Here is a 27411-nt window from a genome sequence, read left to right as displayed (position 1 = left end):
GGTGTGGCTTAATGGAAGTCCACTGAGGCAATAAATTATAAAGACATGCCTCAGTGCTAGAAGCCCAGTTGTGATGAAAACTTTACACACAGCTTACTCCTGTCATCCCTGCCAGTACAATGTCAGATACTCTCCTGATTGTAGCCATAGACTTTGGTACAGCATTCAGTGGCTATTGCTACAGCGTCAATTCAAAGAGAGATGTTAACAGCAAAGTAAATAAAGTGACTTGGGATAGAGAGTATGGATTCAGAAGTCCCAAAACTCGAACCTGTGTCCTTTTTAATAAACATGAAGAATTTGAAAAATTTGGCTTGGATGCACTGCTTTGCTACACAAGGATGGGAGCAAGAGAAGCCACTGAATTCTACTTCTTTGAAAATTTTAAGATGAAGCTATACAAAAAGGTAGGAGAAGTAGCATATAAAATGAATTTTTAATAAGAAGGATTAGTCGGGTTGCCTAATTCAATTTATAGATAACTTCCTACATTGATCATGGAGCACTAGGCAATTGTAGCATTAATCATGGTGCACTAGAGTTTAAAGAGTTATATTTGTCACACACACAGTTATAGATAGATAGATAGATAGATAGATAGATAGATAGATAGATAGATAGATAGATAGATAGATAGATAGATAGATAGATAGATAGATAGATAGATAGATAGATAGATAGATAGATAGATAGATAGATAGATAGATAGATAGATAGATAGATAGATAGATAGATAGATAGATAGATACTTTATTAATCCCAATGCAGGTACAATGTGCAGTGAAATGAAAAATCTAGTCTACTCCAAGACAAACAAAAGCAAACACACGATAGAAGAAAATAATAAAGTTAAGAAGAATATAATGAATGAACTAAATTAAATTAAGTTAAACTAGATTACAATTAAGTTAAAATCTGAAACAATAAAAACTGCAAGGTGACTGTGCAGCACGTTAAAGTGAATGTGCAATGAGTTTTAATATTGAATGTTTGTTGGCATATCAGAGTTCAGGATCCTAATGGCCTAATGGTAAAAGCTCCTCTTGAGTCTCTCAGTCTTTGCCATTAGGCTGTGTAGCTGCTTGCCTGAGTTGCTTGGGTGGGTAAAGTCCATAATTATTTTAATTGCCCTGGTCCTGCAGTTCTTGGTGTAGATGTCCTGCAATGTGCTCTGCTGAACGTGCCACTCTCTGCAGAGCTTTGCGATTTTGTGCTGAGCAATTCCCAAACCATGCTGTGCAGAACATACAGAAAAAAAATGCTTATTTTTGTTGCATTAAAAAAGTTCAAGAACTGAAAGCATGCTGTTCATTCGTCAGTCTACCAGCATGAATTTCAGAACATTCATGCACCAATGTAATTTGCTTGTAAGATTCCAGTATATTTCAAGAATAGTCATTTTTGAAATGCTACCAGATTAATAATTGTCTTTGTAACATCCACCTCTGGGCATTGATAGGTCCAAGTAGATTCCCAAATGTCTATTATATGAATAAACTAAAGACACTGGTCTAATATAGAGTGTGTAAAACAGTCAGTCTCAACACACGTAAAAAGGTTTGGGGCAACCACCAATATATTGTCCCTGGCTACAATTGGGTATTTAAGGACAGCAGTGTTGCTCTGTTGTAAATTGATGGCAACTTTAAAGGCCAAAACCAGAAGTGACGTCGTTTGTGGCTGGAACCGGAAGTGACATTGTTCATGGCTCCAGTGACGTTGTGCGTGGTGCCGGACCCGCAAGTGACATTGCATATGGTGCAAGAAAACCGGAAGTGACGTTGTTGATGGTACATTGGATAGGTTTTCCCATATCCGGCCTGCAGAGATAACAAAAATAGGATTAGTGCACCCTGCCAACCCCTGGCCTGGTGGGTAATTACCTCCAGAGGATAAAAAAAAACTACTACAGTGGAACCTCGGTTCACGACCATAATTCATTCCAAACCTCTGGTCGTAAACCGATTTGGTCGTGAACTGAAGCAATTTCCCCCATAGGATTGTATGTAAATACAATTAATCCGTTCCAGACCGTACAAACTGTATGTAAATATATTTTTTTAAAGATGTTTAAGTACAAATATAGTTAATTACACCATAGAATGCACAGTGTAATAGTAAACTAATGTAAAAACATTGAATAAGACTGACACAAACACTCAGGCTCCCTGCTCAGCTGCACGCACCGGCTCTCTCTCTCTCTCTCTCTCTCTCTCTCTCTTTCTCTCTCTCTCTCTCTCTCCTCTCTCTCTCTCTCTCTCTCTCTCTCTCTCTCAGCAGCATGTGAGACGTTTTAAGCACAGGGAAAAAAATGATCATTTGAAAAAAGAGAAAAGTAACATTGCAACACTTCTCATAATTAAGTCTCAATAATTCTCACCACTCTTCACTTGCTTAGAAGCCATGGTTAACTGCAAAAGCACACGAAATATTGTAGAGCACAAAGAGTTCACAGGTAAAGCAGGCATGTCTGACTGAGAACAATGAACAGAGAGAGGCTGAACACGTGCTTAAATACAGTAATCGGTGCATACGAACCGGAAGGGAAATGAAATAGAGCACAAAGACTTCACAGCGAAAGCATGCACACACGGAGAACAATGCAACACGTGCGGAAATCATCGGCGCGCACAAACCGAAAGGGAAACTGGCTTGTTCGTATACCGAGTGTGTGGTCGTGAACCGAGGCAAAAGTTTGGCAAACTTTTTGGTCATAAACCGAGTTGTACGTGTACCGAGACGTTCGTGAATCAAGGTTCCACTGTATAGAAAAACTAAATACCTCATAATTTTGAAAATGTTTTGACTGATTTGACAGAAATTTTCATAATGTTATAGATAATAGAAAATTAGACTACAAATGTTTTTTTATTTGTCAATAATATTGCTGTAGCGAATGGGTTATTTTAAAGCACACACCATCTTTTTTGTCACCAGTACAACAGCACCACTCTCATGGATGGATGAGTGACTAAGCAGAGCTGTTGTGATGAGGGAAAAGAAACTGAATATGTAGCGTGCCCTCTGAAATGGAAAAAAAAATAAGGTTCACCGAGCCTGAAGTAAGATGTGGTTACACACTCAAGGTGTGCTATACACCTCAGGCCCAGCTGCCAGAGAATGAGAGAGAAATACAGGAGGAGTTGAATTCAATAAGACAATAAGAAGACAATAAGCTGATACTGACAGTGCTAGTGCAGCCTAGAAAGGAGAGGGGATGGATGCTGTTCACTGTGCCAGTTAAACTATTAGGCAACATAGACGAGTACTATGCACACATGTAACACCAAGGCGTACCCAGACAATTTCACTTTTTTATATCCTGAACTGCACACATGGCCCCCACCCCCAGGTCTTGCACCTGTGGAGTATTGCCATCAAACCTCCCCCATATGGGTTTGATACACCTTCACCTAGGGTACCACAAATACTAGCATCTACACTGCACATGTACAGTAGTTCACAATACTATTTCTTTTCCATAAGGTGCCATTTGTGAGTTTATTCATTCTTCACAGTACGTACACCAAATACTAAATCGCATGCAATGGGCACAGAAACAAATATCCAACTCAGTAAAACACATACACTATGTTACACCTTCTCCTCATCTCCATTATTCATGGAGGACTCATCTGAATATTTATGTACATGAAATGATGTAGAGTTGTACTTAAAATCGGTCATGCATGCAGCGTCAGTAGAACCTTTGCAAATGTTGACTCCACAATGTGAGATAATAAATACAGTTTGATTTTTTTGATTCCTGCTTTTTGAAATTAATGCTGTGTGTTCAGTGTTTCATAAATGTACATTTTTTAGCTCTAAACACCACATTCTTTCCTTTTAACTAAAGGCTTCACATTTATTTAGATTTATTTCTTTGTTATCTTTTTCAATCTTCTGAATCTTGTCTCTTTTACCTGAATTGAGGGGCAATTTTAACTACATTATAGTAACAATTATGCTGATAGATGACTTCAGAAACTACTGTTTTTTTTAGGATATTTCAAAAACTCTGATGATCTCAGCACAAAATGGAAAGCAGATGCCTGCCTTGAAGGTTTTTTCTGAGAGCCTACGCTACCTGAAGGACCATGCCTTGAAGACTGTAAACCAGGGATGTGCAAAGTCATTCCTGGAGGGCCGCAGTGGCTGCAGGTTTTTGTTCCAACCCAATTGCTTAAGAAGAAGCACTTATTGCTCTAGAAACACTTCTGCTTCATTTTAGTTATCTCCCTCGTTAAGATTTTGAACCCTTATTGCTTATTTAAGTCTTAAACAGCTGCATTCTTGGTTTTTAATTGCTCCTTATTAGCAATAAGATGCAAATGACAAAAGAAACCAGCAGTTATCCATTTTGCTTGTTACCCTTTACACCTGTGTGTATTTATCATGCACTATTTGGTTTAATTAAATACTTGGAAGGAAAGAGAAGACAAAAAAGTCAAGGATTGAGAATTACCCATCCGTTTTACACTTCAAAATATTTGGATATCTTTAGAATGGAAAAAAAAATCTAGGATTTGAGAATGACTTGACATAGCAGAGTTAAAGCACTAAAAAGCCGTGAAATGTAATTATTGGCAAGGATTGTTTTCTAATTAAACAACTGGGTTGGAATAAAAACCCGCGGCCACTGCGGCCCTCCAGGAATGGCTTTGCACACCCCTGCTGTAAACGAATCAATGTCTGATTTCCAGTTCACTTCTGATGATGTGACCTGGGTGCTGACAGTACCTGCCATCTGGGACAATGCAGCCAAGGAGTTCATGCGGCTGGCAGCTGAGAAGGTGAGATGAAGCATTATTTTCATATTTCTTAAATATGTGACGGTCTTTAAAGAAACTTCTTGCAATGTATAGAGAGGAGTGAAAAATAAAGAAGAAACCTAAATAATGGCATTAAATAGCAAAAATCTCAGAAATGCCGCAATAATGTGCATTCACAGAAATGAAGTATTCCAAAATAAACTAGAGTATAGCACATAAAACCAGAATTAGAAATGAGACACAAGATGCTAGAAAACCATTCCTAGGGTAAAGTTTCCAATAATATATTTCAAGATTTCTTCTGATAACTGGCCAACTCTCATGGGCACTGTTTTGAAAACCTAATCCTACAGCCAATTTAAAAATCACCTACAAGTTTGTTTTGTTGGTTTTGTTACTTTACCAAATGTCAGCACTGATTTATTTTAAATCTTACAGATATGTCAGGGAATAGACTGTTTTAGGCATGGTAAAAGTTGGGGTGCCAGCTTGGTTGCCCCATTTAATATCAAGAGAAATACAGCTGCACAGTGACAAAACAAAACCAAAAAAATCGCCCTGACTAGCCTTGCTCTGTTCTGGCTTCCTGGTTGCCTGGTTTTATAGTACCAGAACCAAAAGGGGTGGAAACTACTCAGGGGCACGAGGCAGAGCTATACATCTTTTTTCTGCAGATGCTAATCGAGAAGATGTGATATTGTTAGTGTCAACGACATCTCTTGTCCTCAGGTAGAAATATATATAGCTGTAACCAGATATGTACACTTATCCAGCCATGTCAACTGGCTTAATTGACATCATCCAACCCAAACTAAAAGGACAGAAAAATAATAACAGAAAATAGGACTGTCAGTCCAGGACAATACAGGCTTGAACGTTTGATGATAGCCCAGAATGAATGCTGACTTCTGGCTGTAATGCCCTGGGTACCTGCAGCCTTATCATCACCTGCTTTCCCTTGACATCGGTAGTTATAACAGATGATGGACTAGGACAATGAAAACACAAACAAAAAAGTTTTGAGCAAAAGTGCATAGTACATTTTATTCAAAAACAAAGGGTTTATAGTGTGATGCAGTCAAATCTTTAAATAAACCTTCCCTAAAAACATGTGAATGTTAAAATTATCAATAAATAAGTTCATAAATAGGTTAACATCCAAGAGTATAATACAGTCAAAACTGGATTCTTTTTGTCTCTCTTTGAGCCCAGTGTCTCTCCCTTACTTTTGTCTCCCCATGCACCTTCGGATCTTCTCAGTAGGCTGAGATGCCAGCAAACATGGTCAATCCCTTATTGCATTTGTCCCACCCACCTCATTTGGCCCACTTGGATGCTTTGAGCATGACTCCATCATCCTACCACCAACTTCATTCATCTTTAGGATTATCCCTGAATTACTAGGGGTCTCCTGCTTCAACAAAGGATTAATATATGCAACTTGTCTCTGGAGTGCTGTCTCAATTGCTCACCATGAAGCCTCCCAGCCATCTTGCCTCCTTTCCATCATGCTGGCTTGATCTTCTGATTCTTTCCTATCTCTTGATCTTTCTCATCATGTTTCTGTTCCCCCACAATATTCTACTCAGACCTTTTTATACTTTGTGTGTGTAGGTGCTCTCCTTAATGACACATGGAGCAGAAATGAGAAATGGCTGGGCTGAGCATTTACAGCCTTCTGTGTCATATTTAGAAGATCACAGCCAGAGATGTGCCAGCCTCCTGATGCTTGTGCATGTGAATATACTATATACTGTATATATATTTTGTGGCATATAGCGCTTTATAGGTGCCAACCCGACACAGACTCACAGCAGAGTCACAGGTAAAATAAACAATAAAGATTTTATTTTCTTCAGCCGTGGGACACGTCTTCCCTGAGTCCCACTGGCCCTACACAGTCCCTAAAACACACACAAAAGAAAAAATACCACAAAAGTCACTTGTCTTTCTCTTCCATTCCTCCTAGGCAGCTTTGTCCTCCTCCTCCTGACTCTGGCACCTCAAATAGTGGGTGCAGACTCCTCTTATAGCACCCCCGGAAGTGCTCCAGGTGATGATTGTCCTAATTCAGGCTGCACTTCTGGGTGTGGCTGCATCATGTGGTGGCAAAAAATTGTCACCAAAAGGCTTTTACCTGAAATGAAGGCTATTAGGAGACTTAGAGGATAGGCAAACAGAGTCTACAGTTTTATTGCAATAAAATAACAATAATAATAACACGGACTCAACTCAATACAGCCAAATTGAGCTGAGCCCTGAACAGTTCATAACTCAAAACTTATATAGTAAATTCTTATCACTCCGACCTTGCTCTAATTAGCTCATTTGCTGTTTTTCTCTGACTCCCCTCTGCACCTGTCCGGTCGATACCTCGAGTTCTCATGGGAACCATTATTATCTCCTGACTTTCCCTGCAGCTGGCCTCCAGTATTTTACTGTCTATTGTCTGTCTTTAGTTTCTGTTTTTGCTTATTATGATTGGCATGGGCTGATCAGATGTTCCCTTCTTCCATTTTTGGGCACTCTTTTATCATTTCCTTTCTCTTGGCCTTCAAGCTATTTTTTATTTAGCGGATGAAGCTAAGCTTTAATTAACAAGAAATATAACATGTACCTTTATTTAATTCTTTGCGTGGCAGGCCTGACTTGCATTATTTTCTGCACTAAGGTTAAGGCTTATATATTTTTCTATATTTATTTATACTAGTATATAAATATACTACTTTTATTTTTCATGCATTCCATCATCTTGACTTTGTTAGCAGCAATGCCTTTTGCTGTTTCTGCTGATTCACTATTCCAGCTGGCTTCTCACGTGCCTACCAGGACAATTTTTCTATATTATGTCATTGGTATTGTTCCTCAGCTTCCTAACTTTTGAACAACAACAGGTGTACATGTTCCCCCTTCTTCTGTCCTCGATAGTTTCTGTGCGTCATTCTCTTTCTATTCTGTCCTTCCTTTCCCAAATCAGTAATTCTGCTTCAAGCTTAAAAATAATGCAATATGACTAATGTTTTTCATTTAACTATTTGCTTGACATATCTTATTTGCTTGACATTCTAATTTATGCTAAATCTAATGTTTCAGAAGCTGTAAATTACTTTTATGGCTATTTATGCTAATATGCTATTTATGCTAATATATAAATTTTTTCTCTTCTATATTCACAGCCCATACGGGCTCAGGAAGCCATGCAGCAACCCTTGGTGGTGGCCATGGAGCCCAACAGGGCTAAGCTCCGGTGTTCCACGACTGTGGTCCTGATGCAACCCAGGGGGGCTGCCACCAAGTGTTCTGGGGGACGTAGTGTGCAGCCCATGGCTGTTCCCCCGGATTCAGTGTCTAAGGGATATCTCGGCCGGGCATGAGTCCCGGCTGTCCGTCACAATATATACACAATATAACAACACTGGCATTTGAATAGAAATAAGTAAATAACAACACTGGGATCTGAAAATGTTTCATTATTATTATGTTAATGCCGCAGTAGTTTTCCCCTGAATTGCAACAAACTGGATATGTACAAGATGGGTTTAAATAAATATGGTGCATGAAAAATTGTTCATTTGAATAGATTCTCACTTCAGCAGGGAGGCAGGTGGGTTTGAAATAACAGCCGAAACTCCATCTACTGTATCTCTGGTGGCCCAGAAAAAAAAGGGTGTTAAATGAAGGAAATTGTTAATGATTTGTCAGCATCCCATTAGAACAGGTCAGAGTTCTCTGTATTATTTTTTAGTTTCAATCCAGTTATTTTTATGAATAATAATTATGATCCATTTTGAAGTTTCCTGATTTATACTATTTAATTTGTGGAATTATTGTCATTGCTGTCATTTGAAATTGTTATTGCTTTTTATTAACACTGCCTGTTATTGGTAGCAGCTGCACAATTTTTAAACCATCAGAGCTAGACATCTGATTGCAGATGTTAGTTTGCAAATGTCTGACAAAATTGTTTTTATTTATTTTTGCACATGCAGAGCACATTCAGGATAGATATTAGTCACAAAATTAATTCAAGCAGTTAAAAAATAAAAAAATAAGCTACAAGGCACAATCAGGATGGAGTCACTTTTTGCTGCATTTGGAATGTATTGAAGTCCTGCCATGTGCAAAAGTTCAGTGATGACACTGCTATCGTGGGCTGCATCAGGAATGGGCTGGAGGAGGAGTATAGGGACCTAATCAATGACTTTGTTAAATGGTGCGACTCAAACCACCTACACCTGAACACCAGCAAAACCAAAGAGCTGGTGGTGGATTTTAGGAGGCCCAGACCCCTCATAGACCCAGTGATCATCAAAGGTGACTGTGTGCAGATGGTGCAGACCTATAAATATCTGGGAGTGCAGCTGGATGATAAATTAGACTGGACTGCCAATACTGATGCGCTGTGCAAGGAAGGACAGAGCCGGTTATACTACCTTAGAAGGCTGGCGTCCTTCAACATCTGCAATAAGATGCTGCAGATGTTCTATCAGACAGTTGTGGCGAGCGTCCTCTTCTACGCAGTGGTGTGTTGGGGAGGCAGCATTAAGAGGAAAGACGCCTCACGTCTGGACAAACTGGTGAGGAAGGCAAGCTCTATTGTTGGCATGGAGCTGGACAGTTTAACATCTGTGGCAGAGCGAAGGGCGCTCAGCAGGCTCCTATCAATTATGGAGAATCCACTGCATCCACTAAACAGTATCATCTCCAGACAGAAGAGCAGCTTCAGCGACAGACTGCTGTCACTGTCCTGCTCCACTGACAGATTGAGGAGATCGTTCCTCCCCCAAACTATGCGACTCTTTAATTCCATCCCGGGGGGGGTAAACGTTAACATTTAACATTATATATAGTTATTGTCTGTTTTTCACCTGCATTATTATCATTCTTTAATTTAATATTATTTATTGTATCAGTATGCTGCTGCTGAAGAATGTGAATTTCCCATTGGGATTAATAAAGTATCTATCTATCTATCTATCTATCTATCTATCTATCTATCTATCTATCTATCTATCTATCTATCTATCTATCTATCTATCTATCTAAAGTAAAAATTTATTTATAAAGCGCCTATTTCAGACCAAAGTCACAAAGCGCTGAATAATAAAATACAGAATAAAATGAAATATTGAAACAACATACAAGGACAACATAAAAGTCAGCCACGGATGTCAAAACTACCTAAATGGCTGTATGAACAGGTGTGTCTTAAGTTGACACTTAAACAAGTCAACAGTTTCTGCTGAGCTGAATGTCAGTGGAAGACTGTTCCATAAGTTTGGAGTAATGGACTGGGATGCGTGATCCCCACATGTTTTTAGTTGGTACGAGGAACTGAAAAGAGATATAACTGAACAAATCTCAGAGCACGGCCTGAGGTGTAGTGCTGTGGGAGGTTTGTGATATATTGAAGAGGTTGACCATGCAGAGCTCCATAAATGACTACCAGAATTTTGAACTGAATCCTCAATTCCACTTGGATCAAACAGAGAAAGTATAAAATTGGTGGGATATGGGTCCATTTGTGTGAACATGTGCCTTAAAATGTAGCCATAAAAGACTCTCAGACAAGAGCTTTTTTACACCATGTCAACAACGGCATCCAAAATAACATTAAATGTGCTGAAAATGCTAAATATATGAATGTTAAATTGGGGATCTACTGTAAATGCTTTTTTATTTGTAGGTGGGGGCTCCACTTCCACTGTTACAGGAGGGTCCACAAATTTTGTGTCATGCAAGTGGTTCAGAGACATTGTCCCTCTCTTCCACCCATCACAGAAGAGGCATGTGGGCTGTGAGGGTATGCTAGGAATCACTAACAGATGGGTTGAGTACAACTTCCATTTCTGAAACTGAACTGAAGTTGCTAAAAGTTTGTTGGTGTCTGTCATGTTAGCATCTTTAGGACTCTGACTCTACTGCAGGACACCAACTTTAAACGGAGCTGTCAAATTAAAGAAAGAGATTTTTCTTACAAACATTGCACGTTTGCAGGAGAATGTCTATAGTGACTAAGAAGCACTGGGATGTCAGAACAAAAATAGCTGCAGCAGACCTTCACAAGACGTATAAAAATATTTTATGACTCAGGAAAGCCAGGTGGACTTCACCAAGGTTATTATAAGCAAATATGGGAAGGCTTTGGCCCCAACTGCGAATACTATCAAGAGTTAGAAAGACTGGTTAAGAAACTTCTATTCCCAGTGTCTACTCCCTCTTCCTCAGCAGCAATACAGAAACATTTGGCCTGAGTTGATTGCATCTCTGTGGCTGAGGTCACTGCAGTGATTAAAAAAACTCTGTAGTAGTACAGCCAGAGCAACAGACATTATGTCAACTCTTGGCTAACATTCCTCTTTAATATTGCATAGATAATTGCATCATTAAGTAGACTAGCTTCTATAAATAATATTTTAAAAAGTTAAGAAATAAGAAAATATTTGGTAAAAATGAGCAACTGTCTTTTTCATCTCAGAAATGTAAAGGCTTTTATTAAATTGACATAACTTTACAAACAGCAAAGATTTTTCTAAATGGCACATCTTTGACCCACTGTTGACTTCAACACACTTTCTACTGGATTTAATGTGGTTTATTAAGTCACAACCTATAAAAACATGGCTAAATGTCATATATTCTATAACATTTGGTCATCAGTACTGCAGATTATGATGGTCAAACAATATAAAAATGTTTGGGGATGAAAAAAACTGGATGCCCTGGGTACCTAAAAGCAGGTCTCAGAATCAGGTCAAAAAGGCCCAGGTAGCACAGCACTTAAAGACATTTTGAGGGTTACTTAATCAATAAATCCACCACCAATCCTGCTGAATCCAGATCAGGGTTGTGGTTATTTTAACCTGGTAGCATTGGGCTCAACTGGACAGGACACACATGTGGAGTGCCTATGTAACACATTTCTTTGGGAGGCAGAAAGAAAATCAAGCACCAGAGACTGTAAAATTTTTGCACGGAACCACCAAGTTGCCCGATATTTAAATACGCATTATCTTGAACATACAGTAACAAAGAATTGTTAATACCAAAAATATAATTAACCTTAACAATCATAAGCCTTATTTTGTAAAATCATAATACGAAATTCTTTGTCAATTATATATCACTTATCCTAACACATTGACCAACTGGTATACCACAGTTGGACACTTGACAGAAGTGAAGATGACCACATCTCTTGGTTTTAACTGGTTTACTTCGGCAATGCAAGGTTTTAAGTAATAATAATAACCATTAACTATTTAGTGAATAGTTGTACTAATTACTGATTAATTACCAATTAATTAATTAAATTTTGTTTTTACTTGCAGGCTGGACTGATACATAACACATTCTCAAAGAATTTAATCATCGCTCTGGAACCTGAAGCAGCATCTTTGTCCTGCAAACAACTGCCCAGCAAAGGCTTTCTAGCAGAAGGAACGAATGACCTAAAAATGGAGCACAAACCAGGAATGCAGTATATTGTTGTTGACTGTGGAGGTCAGTTTTTTTTATCTTTATAACACAGATTAGCCTTGGATGGAAATTCATGCTTCTTGCATTTGATGGGCAGAGATTTTTCTCATCCCATCTCTCTGCGAGCATTTCCTCTTGGCTGAGTTTACTGATCTATATTTATTCATTCATTTTCTGAAACTATTTATTTAAACATACGGTCACTGAGACGGTGCTTGTTCTATCAATATCTGTCATAACTGTTTTGGTCATTAATAAAGGTTGTTAATGCTTAAAGAACCAGTATGATGTAGAAATTATTTATGACAAAAACATATAAAGTAGTCTGTACAGGGCTGAAGGCAAATACACTGTAGAAGATAAAGATTGGAAAGCTGCACAAACTAAAAAGACAACCTTGAAGTCAAGACAAATGTTGGCCAAAAAACAAAAGTCAAACTAGTCCTTCAAATAATTGTTGGAGTAACTAAATTTTCTCTTGCTAGAAAAAAATGTTATTTCTTTTATCTAAATGGAATTCAGAAAATAATGGAGCACACAGCATACTTTTAAACAGTATGGCTGCCAAAAGCATGTGACCATAGCACTGTGAAGTTATATGCATTCACACACATATAATAAACCTCCTAGTGAAAGGTAACGTTGTAGCGTCTAAAAGTCCATAATGGTGACATCATTGTTACAGAATGCTAAAATAATTTTAAAAATGAATAAATTATAAAAATAAATATGATCGTCATTTAAACCATGACAGCATCTCGTGCAAGGCAACCATACATCCTGAACACTGAAAGGGGTGCCAGTCCATTTAATGACCCCCTCAGGTACTCCCCCTTACTTGCAGTCTACACCCTTACCTACAGTCAATTATTGTCCTAAGCAATACGCCTTAGGGATAAAGAAGGAAACAAGTATATAGAAAAAAGAAACTCAAAAAACATGTAAACCCTGCTGTCCAAATCTTACTGTGTGAAAATAAGGCTTTTCACAGCAATGCCATAAGGAAGCCATTTTTAGTCCATAAAAGAACCTTCCATTTGAAATTTTCAGGAAAAATCTGAATCTGAACAACACATCCCAGTAAAATGCCATTGCAGAACTATTATTTTTAAGAGTGTATGTGGGATTCTGTCTTGGATGGACATTGTCAGACACACACACACGCACTCACATCAGGATGTGGGCGATTTAATGTTATCTTTTAAATTTTAACAGTAGGTCTAAATAATCAAGTATTATGCTCACAATATCTCCACAGAACAAACTGTAAGCCTGATTTTATCCTTCAACAACATATTATGAAGGCATTATGGTGCCTGTGAGTACAACTCTGTATTTACTAAATTCCATACGTTTTCCTGAAGTCTTGAAGGCTATTACCCTTTATTTAGTAAAAAACAAAGTTCATCTGTAATTATAACTAGCCAAGGATTCATTACTTGCACATATAGAAGGAAAGTAAAGATCTTTTATATTTTAACCATGAATATTGCAGGTGTCCGTTGCCACACCTGCATGTGGAAGTAATGTGTTAAGAGCTCCAGAGTGGAAACGTCAATGAGGACGGACTATGGTCATGCATGTGCACCAACCTCTCTTCCTTTTCCAGCCTGAGAGTTAAGGAGAAGTGGTCTGAACAGCTATGGTACCACCTTTGGGAACACCAGGTGCCTCATGTATAAACGGTGCGTACGCACAGAAATGTTGCGTACGAACGTTTCCACGCTCAGATCACGATGTATAAAACCTAAACTTGGCGTAAAGTCACGCACATTTCCACGGTAACTCATACCTTAGCGTACGCAATTTATCCGCCCGGTTTTGCAGACTGGCGGCACCCAGCGTCAAAGCAGTGCTACTGTTCCTGTGTGGTCACCCTTTCTTTCTTAGATCCACATTCCTGGCACGGCTTTATAAATACACTGAAATTAACTGCATATTGTTTATTAGTGTAATGCATCTGATTGTAATTAACCTGTAGCAATATAATGGTCCAGAGAATAGCCATAGTATTCCAAATACCATAACTGCTTTAGCGTTGTAACTCTCACTGCATCTTCTTCTTCTTTCAGCTGTTCCCGTTAAGGGTTGTAACAGCAGATCATCTTTTTCCATATTACTCTCACTGCACCACTCGGAGTATTTATATCACTGTATCTGAGTGGGAAATCACAGCAGCAGCTGATCGGAAAGAGAATTATCGGTATACAGCATGAAGCAGATGCTGCCTGAGCCACAGCAAAACACTTTAGAGAATTTCCTGTACGGACTTCGTGGTTTAGAAACAGTTTCATCCCAAGAACTATAAACGCACTCAATCAGTCCATCAAGTGCTCCTTGTAGAACTGTTTGTACTTATAAGTACAATCACCTCACTGTAATCTTGGGATAGTTATAATATTGCACAACCTGCGCCACTTTATGAAGCGCGTATTTACATATGATGACGGTATTCATTTTTAAGATGAAATGCAGCAAAATATGTTGATTATATTATACAGATAAAACTTTAACTTCATTTAAATAATCTGTATTGTTAATAATTAAACATGTGAGGACACGGTGCCGCAGCGCTACCTAGTTCAGTAATTGTTCCTGCATTGCATTGTATTCTTGCTGGTGCTGACGCGACACTGGAAAGATAGACGTATATAATAATTAAACACATACTACGAAGATATTTCAATGTTCCTTAAAAGTTCTGAAGAATCGGCGTTCTAAGCTTACATATGGCTTCACGTGTATTACATAGCTGATTGTGTGGAGATTGGGTTTTTGGAGAAAGAAAAGTAAGGACAGGAATTGGAGGTTAGTACGTTTGAAAGAGACAGTACTTCTGTGATAAATTATTTCATTGAAGGTCGTGCATGGCGCAGCAAGCCTCTTGCGTGAGACATGAACAAGCACTGCGCCACCATGTTCCCATGTTTAATAACATGCTTTCATTCCTATCATCATGAAAAAGATATCACGTATACATCTCAGTATTTTAATTATTCAGAGGGCTGTAATTTCATGAATGTAATGGATTATGTGTCCTGTCGGAGAAAGAGAAAGCCCGTTTAAGAAGCAGGTAGTGATTCATACACACAGAGCACATAGAAGATCAAATACAGAACAAAGCATTTAACGTGCTACTTTAGTTACAATGGGATTTGAGAAACTAGTAAATTAAACGATTTTAAGATGAAGTTTATGATGTTCTACTTTAATGGCAAAATAAACTATGTGATTAAAGTGGAAATTTCGAGATTAAAGTTGACATTTCGTGCTTTTTTCCCACTGCGTGCCTTTTTTTTGTCTGTACCCTAATAAGCTTTCATATGCCATTCAGACGGTGAGCTACGACTCGCCTTTTCACAGCGACTTTGATATGTGATTTCTTTTTTATTTTGGGCACTGTGCGACTTTGTGAACTTGAGCCTTCGAGTTTCTCCGACACTCTGTCACTCGATCAACTTCCTTTTGTTGATTATACCACTGTTTAAACCAACAAATAGTACGTTTTTCCTTTGCCTCCACTTGGTATTCGCTGAAATTCTTATATTTTCTCCCGTGCTTTTCCCATTGTCTTTTCACAGAAGGCTATTTATATCGATTTGCATATTCAAAGAGGCGTAATTGTGGGAGGAGTTAGGGCGGGACAGAAGGCGTGTGCACGTGCGTTACTTTTCACACTGATCGGGATTTATGTAGTGGAAGAACGTGAAAGTTTGCATATGTACAGATTCCTGCATCTGGATTTTTCTGTGCGTACGCACATTCCCGCTTTTGTGCTTACGCCATGTTATAGTGTGAGTTCTACGCACACCGTTATACATGAGGCCCCAGGTGCCCTGATACTTCCAGTCCCAGCCCCATATAACAATACAATGACTGGAAAAGTTAACTGCTGGAGCCATATTTACCTAGAGAAGCAAGAGCCTTGCTGAAACTCCTGGATAAGCCTGATGTTCTCTTATATTTTTTTTTCTTTTTTCCGTCTTTTACCTGCTGCTAACAAACAGGGATTTTAGGGAGACCCCAAAACTTTACTGTGTCCTGCCCTATTGTTCTCTGCACAGTATTGCCCTTTCAATAGTTTTGAAATACTGTACATTATTTAGTCCTAACTAGAGTACTTGATAAACTATTATTGCTGTGTCTGTATAAAATGATTTTACATAAATAGAGCTTTTTTTTGCTGTATACAAAGTAAAAACATGTTTTTTGGACAATCAGAACATCTTGTTCTTCTTCTTCTTCTGGCTCCAATTTAGGGGTCACCAGAGCAGATCATCCTTCTCCATCTATCCCAGTCTTTTACATCATTTTCTGCCACACTAACTGCCTTCATGTCCTTCCTCATTACATCCATAAACCTCCTCTATGGCCTTCCTCTTTTCCTCTTGCCTGGCAGTTCCATCCTCAACATTCTTTTCCTGACTTACTCCTCATCTCTACACTGTACATGCCCAAACCGTCTCAATCTAGCCTCTCTCACTTTGTCCCCAACCTATCGGACCTGTGTTGTCCATCTAATATACACATTCCTAATCCTGTCTTCCCTCGTTACTCTGAGTAAAAATCATAGCTTCTTCAGCCCTGCCACTTCCAGCTCTGCCTCCTGTCTTTTTGTCTGTGCCACTGTCTTCAAACAATACAACATAGCTGGTCTCACTAGCAGCAACAAAGAGCCTTTAGCCAGAAATACAACAGTAGGCAGGAAGAACTTTAAATACTGAGTCTCACCCATTTTCATCCCCAAAATGTTGTTTCATTCCTGACATTTGATAGACAGTACAGAGAAGATACCCATAACAGACTATAGATGCATGCTGCTAAAATTCAATAATTACCAAAACAGTTAATTGTAAAAAATAAAATGTGCCGTAGGGATTCCATCAAGATGTCCATCTCACTTCCATAGTTTATCCTTCAGGCTATTGTTGTTGCAAAATTTTATACAAAGAGGAAAGCAAAATAAACATGATGCTACAGTCCTCTCAGGGATACACATATCTCATGCTGACAATAAAACCAGTGTTGATGATTACTATTAAGGGCCCTGCACTCACATTTTTCCTCATCAAGAGGAAGACGGATGTTGAGTTTCATGTAAAACAGAGTGTATCTCTTGTCTCAGCAATCAATACTAGTTGTATTTCATTGATGGTCCTTACTCATAGTAGGAGTGCATTATTATAACATCTGCTAAAGTGACCATACTCGTATAAGTTGATGTGCTGTTGCTTTCTTTGCACAGGGGTTATCTACATTCTCAGTTGCTTTGATGACGAAAGAGGAAAAGACACACCACAGAGCAGCACCATTTACTTCTATAAATGCAGCGTTCTTCTGCTCATCATAGACTGAAGGCTTCACTTAATAAGGAACATTTCTCTGGTGTTTAGGCTGCTAACTCCTGCAGGAGGCAGTCTTCCTTGTGTGGGACATATGAGTGCAGAACCTCTCATCTTTTTTCTTGCTATCAATCTGTTTTCGCTTTGGTTTCTTTGTTTCTTGTAATGGATTAGATGGGTCTAGGTAATTTAATAATTACCTAAAGAAGGTAATAAATTAAAGAGAAGAGAAGAATAAAGTACAGTATTGTCATCTGAAAATAATTATAAAACGATACAAAAATAAAATAATTAATTACAGTAAACTGTAATACACATAAAATACACAAAAAAGTCATCAAGGACAAATATCTGTCTCTTGTGTCTCAATTAATTCTTTCTTAATTCTTCTCTTCAGGTGGAACCATCGATCTTGCTACTCATGAAGTCCTTGAGGATACATATTTAAAGGAATGCTGCAGCCCATCTGGAGGACCATGGGGAAGTTGTATGGTGGATGATGAGTTTAGAGCCTTCCTGGAAGAGCTATTTGGCGTACACTTGTGGCAGGAGTATAAAAAGAATTATCCAGCAGGACTCCAGAAGATGATGCATGACTTTTCAATTCAGAAATGTACTGAAAAAAGTGAGGTATACATTGCATGCCCATACAATTTAATAAAAATGGCAGCAGAGAAGCAAGAAATATCTCTTTTTTTTAAGAATGATGGAGCCACCTGGAGTGATGGATGCATTAAACTCAGTGATGCAAAACTAACCAGCTTCTTTCATAATAGTACAGAAAATATTATTAGAGAGATCCAAAAAATTTTGGACACTCCTGAGATTAACATCGAGTGCATTCTGCTAGTGGGAGGCTATGCCACCAGCAGTCGGTTGAAAGATAAGGTTAGGGGAAAATTTGAAAAACGGTGCAAAGTTCTGTGTCCCGATGATCCTCAGTATGCCATTATGAAGGGGGCAGTTATATTTGGAAATAACCCTACCCTAATCAGGTCCAGAGTCTGTGCTCTGACATATGGTATAATGACCACCGAGACATTTGACCCAAAGAAACATGACAAACAAAAACTTCGAGTTAACAACCAAAAAGATTATATATACTGTAAAGATATTTTTTTTAAATTAGCGGAAAAAGGCAAAAATATAGAAAACAATGAAAAAGCAGTACATTATCTAATGCCAATAGATGATGGCCAGGAGAAAATGAGCTTTCGTTTTTTTACTACAAAACAATGTAACGTTACTTATACTGATGAACCTGGAGTAAAACAAATTGGCTCCTTTACTGTGCCCTTGCCTAAAGGCTATACAAAGCACAATGTCGAAGTGAGGCTAGACATTGAATTTGGTTCTACAGAAATAAAAGCAACTGCAACAGAACAAATTTCTCAAACGAAAAGGGAAATCAAATTAGATTTCTTAACAGAGTAAGAAAAGATGATTAACTTACAGGATAGTTTAGGCAGTCTGAAAACCTGTGCAAATGATTTATAGTGAGGTGTTGTTCTCTATGGAAAATCCTTTAAATTCTCAAAGCAAAATCGAATATAAGACTAGATAAGAATATTTATAATCAAGGGTATATGGGGTCAAATGAATTTGTATAATATTTGCTTTGCATTCTACTATACATGGGATAGGGCAACTACTTAGTGCAAAGTGCTGAGAGCTGGCCATTTGCCTCGCACCATATTGTCACCATATGCCACTTTAGTAAGCTACTGAAATTAAATAAGTTGTGCAGCAATGTCAGCTTTATAGAAACAAGCCTAGCACAATTCTGATAACTAATGTCATTTGTGGTAATAACAGAAGAAGCTGAGAATCTATTTGGTAATGTTCAGTCCTGGGTATCTAGGTATTGTATGTCCATGAACTTTAGGTGGACAGCCCAAAAATGTCTAGATAGTATCAGGGATCTCTATGGCCAACAACTGCCAAATGTCAGGGTGACTGTTCATTCTAAACAAGCAAATGCACACACCATATGAGGTAGCTACAACTAGGTGGCGTGAATCTCTCTTGAAATGCAGAAGGTTCATCAACTGAAGGATATGTTAGTAAATTATGTTAACAAGCAAAATAAGGCAAATACTGTTTGTGTACTGCAATGAAGAAGACAGAAGGAAATATTTTATATGCAGGATCTGTGCTGCAACAATTATGGAGCAGTTCCTTTAACATTCTAGGAAATGACAGAAAATACTTAGTCTGAAACTGGCCAAAGTCAAAATCATAAAAAACAAAACCAAAAAAACAAAACCCAATACATTAAAATAGTTAAAATAAATATCCAGAGTCTAGAGCTAAAATCTTGGGAAAAGAACTAACTACACCTATAAAAATTGACCCCAGTGAAATAATGTGACCAGCAATGGAAGTTTGTTGATTGTTAGGGAAAATACTCTGTACGTTAAAAATAGTCAAGAGTCACCATTAGTAATGGAATAAAAGATAGATGTCTTTTATTATAACAAGCTTGACAGAGTCAGCCAAATGTACTTCATCAGTCCACTTTGGCTGACTGACTAAAATAACAAAGCACCATTTAAAATAATGTATGTTCATTTACATAATACTTGACACCAATTAACATTCGGATAAATGGTATACTGTATCCTTCTAACTTACCTATGCAGTAATATTATCTAAAGGTCCCAAAATAATAAAACATTTTAAACTCCTTTGGCACACACACGCACATGTACTCACATACATACACAAATTTCCCTATAAAGAGAAGCTTCTTATTTATAAATTCTTAAAAATATAATTTACTGAACTATAATTATCTTATCATTCCCCTGGTAACTGTTCAGGGCAAAATAGGTACAGAATATCCTAATTTCACAAGAAAGACACAGCTAGAACACTCTTAAATTCACACAGAAATAATAAAACTCAAAGATGTATTCTAACGTGTGGAATTACCTGGAAATGGTCGTGTTTTTGATAGAAACTGATCACATTTTTATCATGATATAATTACCAGTAAATTGATTTGAAAAATATGCACAAAACAATATTCATGTTGCAAATGTCAAATTCTGTTTGAAATGACTGATTTAAAATGTTGCTATTCGCATATGACTGCAAAGCCCCAGTTTCAGTAGCCACTCCTCCATTGTCCCAATGGTAAACAAGCTAATGGCTTATTAGAAGAACCTCTGAAATCGTGTTAGCACAGATGAAACCTGTCATACACGGTACAGTATATACCTGTTCATTAATGGCAAGTAAATTGTCTTACCTTCATTTCAAAGTTACTAGCATTCCTTAAGTTAAGTTCTGGATTCAAAAAATGACCAAAACTAAACAGCTTCCTCAAAAAACACTTTAGTCTGTAGTTATTTTGCAAAATGAAAGCTATTCCATGCAACAGATTGCCAAGAAACTGAAAATTCAAACAAAGGTGTCTATTACTGTCTTGAGTGAAGAGTGCGAACTGAATCCAAACAGGACAGAAAAAGAAGGGAAATGTCCAGATGTACAACTGCATAAGAGGATCAGGACATTAGCATTGGTAGAGTGAGACACAAATGCTTTACAGGAACTCAGTTGGCTTCTTCCTTCAATAGTTCACACCAAACACCAATGTCATATGCAACTTTTATTATGTCTTGGCTATATTTTTTAAATATTTTTGCAAACATTGTTTATTTTTGAATGGAACAAGCAGTAATTGGTAACTCAGAATTCTCAAGAAATTAGTGCAATGCTTTTACATATTATGGGAGGAACAATTTTGAGAAATGTGAATGTCTTAATATTGCATTCTTGTGATAACTGTAATTAGCTGCAATCCATTATTATTTTTTTTCTTTTGAAAGCACGTTCTGTTTTGTTGCTGCACACAATATTGAATTGAACAAAGAGGTCTGAAAATGGAAGCATGTATAGATGGGAATATTGTAAGAAGAATAATGAGTCACTGTTTCTTTTATTTGAATAGAAAAACCACATTTTCTTTGCTGGTGACACAATGCCAATGTGGAGATGATGTTTATAAAGTTTTAGTTATACCATGGGAATACATTTTGGTATGATGCCTTCACGTCTTTCTTATAAAGTAAACTGAATGCTCTTCATTTATGTTGTTTTACATGTCTTCTTTTGTTAATTTAAAAGAATTTAAATTGATTTTTACATGCTTTATTTATTTTATCTGTATTAGTTAATAAATTATGCATTACATATACAACAACATTTTGAAATGGTTATTTTGGCTTGAAAACAGATCATTTTGACTTTCTGTTTTTAAAACTTTGCTCAGTATTCTGGGTCTTTTCTTCTTCTCCGTTATTAAAAAAAAAAAAAAAAGCTGCCATTCCCTCTTCTGACAGATTAAAAGAGAAGGGATAATAGTTTAGTGTTGTGATATTTCAGCATTCATTTTTGGACTTTGAACTTGTTTCAAATGTTGATACTCTAATTTAAATAATTTTAAGCTCTCCAGACATGCTATTTTGCATCTTGGCCACAACATTATTCTCATTTTGAGTTTTATATGATTGTCCTAATTTTATTGTTATTTTTATTGCCAGCAGAGACAGCAGGCAGCAGAGACTAAGATTTTCTAGAAAGTTAGAAAGACACAACATAATGTGAGGTTAGAAATTCATAAGCTGAAGTCAGAACTCAAGAAATCAAGACTTCCTACCTCCAAGAGGGTCCATGATAGGTTATAAGAGACAAAGTCGACACAGCTACAGTTCTTGTGGCATTTTACAGTATTATATATTTTTGAGTGGAGACAGGCTAATAAGAATATTGAATCATTTCTTTGTTGGGATCCAAAATGTCTAGTGTCTCTGGTGTCTTTCTCATGGACAGGAGTAGTAGCTTGGTACTAAAAAAAGACAACAGAACCAAGAAAAGAAGCAGAACTGAGAAGGGTCAGTAATAGTTCATGATTATTGTCATGTTTTTATTGTTGTGCAAATGAACAACAAAAAGAAATGCAATAAGAACAAACAGAACAGAATCAGCAATTCTAATCAAGAAGTTCTATACAAAACTAGTAAGGTTTTAAATGCTAATAGATTAGCATTTACACAGATAGAAAAATGATTATGGGGCCCTGAGAATAAAAGCTTGACATCCCAGTGTTGTACTAGTGGAATCTTTAATTTCCTGGTTATCGCCTGCTCCCAACATCCTCTATGACTTCTAGGAGACTGCAGAGGTTGCCACCAGATTTTGCATAGTGATGAAGCTGCTATGCTTTTAAAATGAGAGATGGATAGAATGAGGCCAACACCTAAGACCTACAGTATTTCCACCCTGAAACCCAAATATTAATAACACTCCAGAAAAATATCCAAATATGCTAAATATATTCAGCAACAAATATATGTATCTTCATTATTTACCATAATAACTTTTTTTTACAAAAACAGCAAAGAAACATCATGACAAAAGTACAAAATGAACACCATGAACACCCCCCCCCCCCCCCCTACAATATTTACTGTCATGGAAAATTCTTATGGTAGGTGATGAAGATGGATCTTGAAGTGCAAACAATGGTTACCAGACAGAAAGATGTGACAGAATACTCCCCTTTAGTAAACTGCTTCTTAGAACATGGAGAGAGAACAAAGTCCTACCGCCAGAGTCCAGAAGGTGAATAGTCTTCTGAAGCGTGCCTCTTCACAAAGAGCATCACTGTCCCTCTATCCAGTGGCCGTGCTCAATTGTTCTCTACTGCAATGTCCAGTTAATAAAGAGTTTTAGGTGCTGATGATGATTAAATCAGTTGAAAAATGAAAAAAAATCAGAAAGTCCAGAACACATCCTTCTATTCATGTTTTAATGAGTACAGTGCCTACCAACCACACACTGCAATCCCACAAGTCCCTCCGCATCCAAGCAAACCTGTTTAAAGACAAAAACGCTTATTTAAAACCAGGAATCTGCACAACCAGTGTTGTTCTTAACATTTACCAATCACCAAACAGGACATACTTACAAAAAAATGGAAACCCACTACGTGTCACCGCTACATGGTATCTTGAGATTATAATACTTACTCCAGTATGTATGTATTGATGAGTTCGGTAGGTAGTGACTTGGTCATTTAAAGCTTTAGTTGTAAAAATAATTTTTAAATCAGCCCTAAATTTAACAGGAAGACAGAGAAAAGACCTAAGAATTGAAGTTATGTGTTTGTACTTCATAGTTCTAGTAATAATTCTTGTAGCATTTTGAATTCACTAAAGAGAACAATGTGAAAAGATTATGTATAACACATTGACCTAGTCAATTCTACCTGAAATAAAGTCATAATTTAACTTTTCAATATTTCCAAATGTAGACATAGACTTAACTGTCCTGTTTTTAATGTTTTACATGGTGCTGTAATGTATGTTTTCAATGACAGAGAGATGCCAAAGGTAACGGCTAAATTGCATGCCAATTCAGTAAACTAATGTTTAGACTTACCAAGCTGAAAAGCGACAGGTGCTATGACTGGGAGTCCCAAAGCTTGTAAGCCCCAAAAGCACTTTCAAAAATGCATACTAGAGAAAGGGAGAATTCCTGTCAAAAATCCAGGTTAGATACAAAAAGGTCCACCTAGGATCTTTATAAAATAAAAGATTTATATCACAAAAATGCTGTGTATGTACATAAAGCCCTGTAGAGCACAAAAAGCAAAAAGGAGTTGGTTAAAACAATAAGGAAATCCAATGCAAACACTGTCCTAATATAGAATCCAACAGCAGTGCCAAAACACACAGCCGATGGTCGAAAACAATCCAGAGTTTTACAAAAGCACAAAGCATTTCCTGTTGCAATTCCACAATTCATACTCATTCAATACAAATGAATGCACATCCCTGGTTAAATGTCCTCAGTGGTCACCATGAATTAAAAAATAAGCATGACACCTGTGATCACTTTCTTGTGTTTTATAAATATTGTCAGAGATATATTTTAGATAATATAGCTAATAGTTTGATTTAACACATTTAAAAAATAGATAAAAATAATTATTACATATTGTATACTTTGGTGTCATAAACTTCAAAGGTGAGTGGACTCCTTCATCGCTTCAGTATATATAAAACAAATCATAATAATAACTTAAAAAAAAGTAAACGTTAAGAAAGAAATCAGTAAAAAAAAATGTCAAACGACCAGAATGCTTCATCTGTGTAAGCTTCATATGAACCTTGCCGCTTCCAAATAAAGCCAACAGATATTCCATTAGAGCCAGCTTCTGTAGCCGAGGATCGGACCGCCAAGGTTCCCGCCTTCGGCCACCACCCAACTCACACTGCACCCAACCTCCTTGGCCCCTCCCATAGGTGGTGAGCCCATGGGAAGGGGGACCCACGTTGCCTCTTCGGGCTGTGCCCGGCCGAGCCCCATGGGTGCAGGTCTGGCCACCAGGCGCTCACCATCGAGCCCCACCTCCAGGCCTGGCTCCAGAGTGGGGCCCCGGTGACCCGCGTCCGGGCAAGGGAAAACGCCGTCCAAAATTGTTTTTCATCATAGGAGGTTTTGTTTAACCGCTCTTTGTCTCATCCCTCACCTAGGACCAGTTTGCCTTGGGTGGCCCTACCAGGGGCATAAAGCCCCGGACAACAGAGCTCCTAGGATCATTGGGACACGCAAACCCCTCCACCACAATAAGGTGGCGGTTAAAGGAGGTGCCTCTGGATTGGCAGACCGGGGTGGTAGTCCCCCTCTTTAAGAAGGGGGATCAGAGGGTGTGTTCCAACTACAGAGGGATCACACTCCTCAGCCTCCCTGGAAAAGTCTATTCAGGGGTCCTGAAGAGGAGGGTCCGTCGGATAGTCGAGCCTTGGATTCAGGAGGAACAGTGTGGTTTTCGTCCTGGTCGCGGAACAGTGGACCAGCTCTATACCCTTAGCAGGGTCCTGGAGGGTGCATAGGAGTTTGCCCAACCAGTCTACATGTGTTTTGTGGACTTGGAAAAGGCATTCGACCGTGTCCCTCAGGGAATCCTGTGGGGGGTACTCTGAGAGTATGGGGTACCGGCCCCCCTGATAAGGGCTGTTCGGTCCCTGTACGATCGGTGCCAGAGCTTGGTCCGCATTGCCGGCAGTAAGTCGAACCCGTTTCCAGTGAGAGTTGGACTCCGCCAGGGCTGCCCTTTGTCACCGATTCTGTTCATAACTTTTATGGACAGAATTTCTAGGCGCAGCCAGGGCGTTGAGGGGGTCCGGTTTGGTGGGCTCAGGATTGGGTCACTGCTTTTTGCAGATGATGTTGTCCTGTTTGCTTCATCAGGCCGTGATCTTCAGCTCTCTCTGGATCGGTTCGCAGCCGAGTGTGAAGCGGCTGGGATGAGAATCAGCACCTCCAAATCCGAGACCATGGTCCTCAGCCGGAAAAGGGTGGAGTGCCCTCTCAGGGTTGGTCGCGAGATCCTGCCCCCAAGTGGAGGAGTTCAAGTATCTCGGGGTCTTGTTCACGAGTGAGGGAAGAATGGAGCGTGAGATCGACAGGCGGATCGGTGCGGCATCCGCAGTAATGCGGGCTCTGCATCGGTCTGTCGTGGTGAAAAAGGAGCTGAGCCGCAAGGCGAAGCTCTCAATTTACCAGTCGATCTATGTTCCTACCCTCACCTATGGTCATGAGCTATGGGTAGTGACCGAAAGAACAAGATCGCGAATACAAGCGGCTGAAATGAGTTTCCTCCGCAGGGTGTCTGGGCTTTCCCTTAAAGATAGGGTGAGAAGCTCAGTCATCCGGAAGGGGCTCAGAGTAGAGCCGCTGCTCCTCCGCATCGAGAGGAGTCAGATGAGGTGGCTCGGGCATCTGATCAGGATGCCTCCTGGACGCCTCCCTGGTGAGGTGTTCCGGGCATGTCTAACCGGGAGGAGGCCCCGGGGAAGACCCAGGACACGTTGGAGGGACTATGTCTCTCGACTGGCCTGGGAACGCCTTGGGATTCTCCCGGAAGAGCTAGAAGAAGTGGCCGGGGAGAGGGAAGTCTGGGCATCTCTGCTCAAGCTGCTGCCCCCGCGACCCGACCTCGGATAAGCGGGAGACAATGGATGGATGGATGGATGGATGGATATTCCATTACCACCGCCATTTTGTAAAGATAGCACTGAGTCGTTTCAGCAGTGGGCATGCCATTATGAAGTTATCCAGGAGGCTCAGTACAAGGATACAGATATTAATATGCAGACAGAGCTTGCTGCAAAGCTGTTTCCGCTACTTGATCTGTCTCTTTTCATTGTATGGGATAAGCTACCAGAAGCGACCCAGCATAATTTATAGGTCGACTAAAAGGCATTTGCAGGAAGAGTCTGAACTGGAAGATGCCATTGCCGCTTTCAGACATTCCCTAACTCTCGCTACGGATTGCCCAGCTGACGTTTGTCAACTAGGCAAGGAAGCATTTTTGGACTTTGATAAAAGACCATTTTGATAAATAAAGCAAACTAGGTTTCTAGCTGGGCTGGACCAGGAGTTGCAAATGAAATGTTATGAGAGTGAAGTAATAACATTTGAATAAGCACTGAAAATCACTACATCGGTATGCATAACTGATAACGCCTTTGTACACTGTACACCATAAAGACACTGCATCTGCACAGACAGTGAATCATATTTTACAATCTGAGTAGGAAATATTGAGAGTTGTGAAGGATTAAATAAACATTGTTCAGAACCTTCAAAAAGATTAAAGATCTTAAAATAAAACTGCATGATCAGTTAGAATATTCTGGAAGGTATCATAAGAATGAACAGAAAGGTGATCAATCTCTCTCTCATCCATCTAGAAGAGTGTAAGGGAAACTTTATGGTCAAAAGGGTCTTACAGATATTCTCCA

The 27411-nt window shown here is 38.8% G+C and overlaps 1 protein-coding gene across 1 annotated transcript; it reads left to right on the top strand.

Moving 5' to 3' along the window:
• Window positions 1-97: 97 nt before the first annotated feature.
• Window positions 98-19063, top strand: LOC127530012 (heat shock 70 kDa protein 12A-like). Its single transcript, XM_051935569.1, has 5 exons — window positions 98-407; window positions 4004-4111; window positions 4704-4793; window positions 12104-12275; window positions 17991-19063. Exons 1-5 carry the CDS (start codon window positions 120-122, stop codon window positions 19025-19027), a joined length of 1695 nt encoding a protein of 564 aa, XP_051791529.1. The 5' UTR covers window positions 98-119; the 3' UTR covers window positions 19028-19063.
• Window positions 19064-27411: the final 8348 nt, after the last annotated feature.

The sequence above is a fragment of the Erpetoichthys calabaricus genome, chromosome 13 (assembly GCF_900747795.2).
Source record: "Erpetoichthys calabaricus chromosome 13, fErpCal1.3, whole genome shotgun sequence".
NCBI lineage: Eukaryota > Metazoa > Chordata > Cladistia > Polypteriformes > Polypteridae > Erpetoichthys > Erpetoichthys calabaricus.
This window is presented reverse-complemented; position numbering and strand designations above follow the sequence as displayed.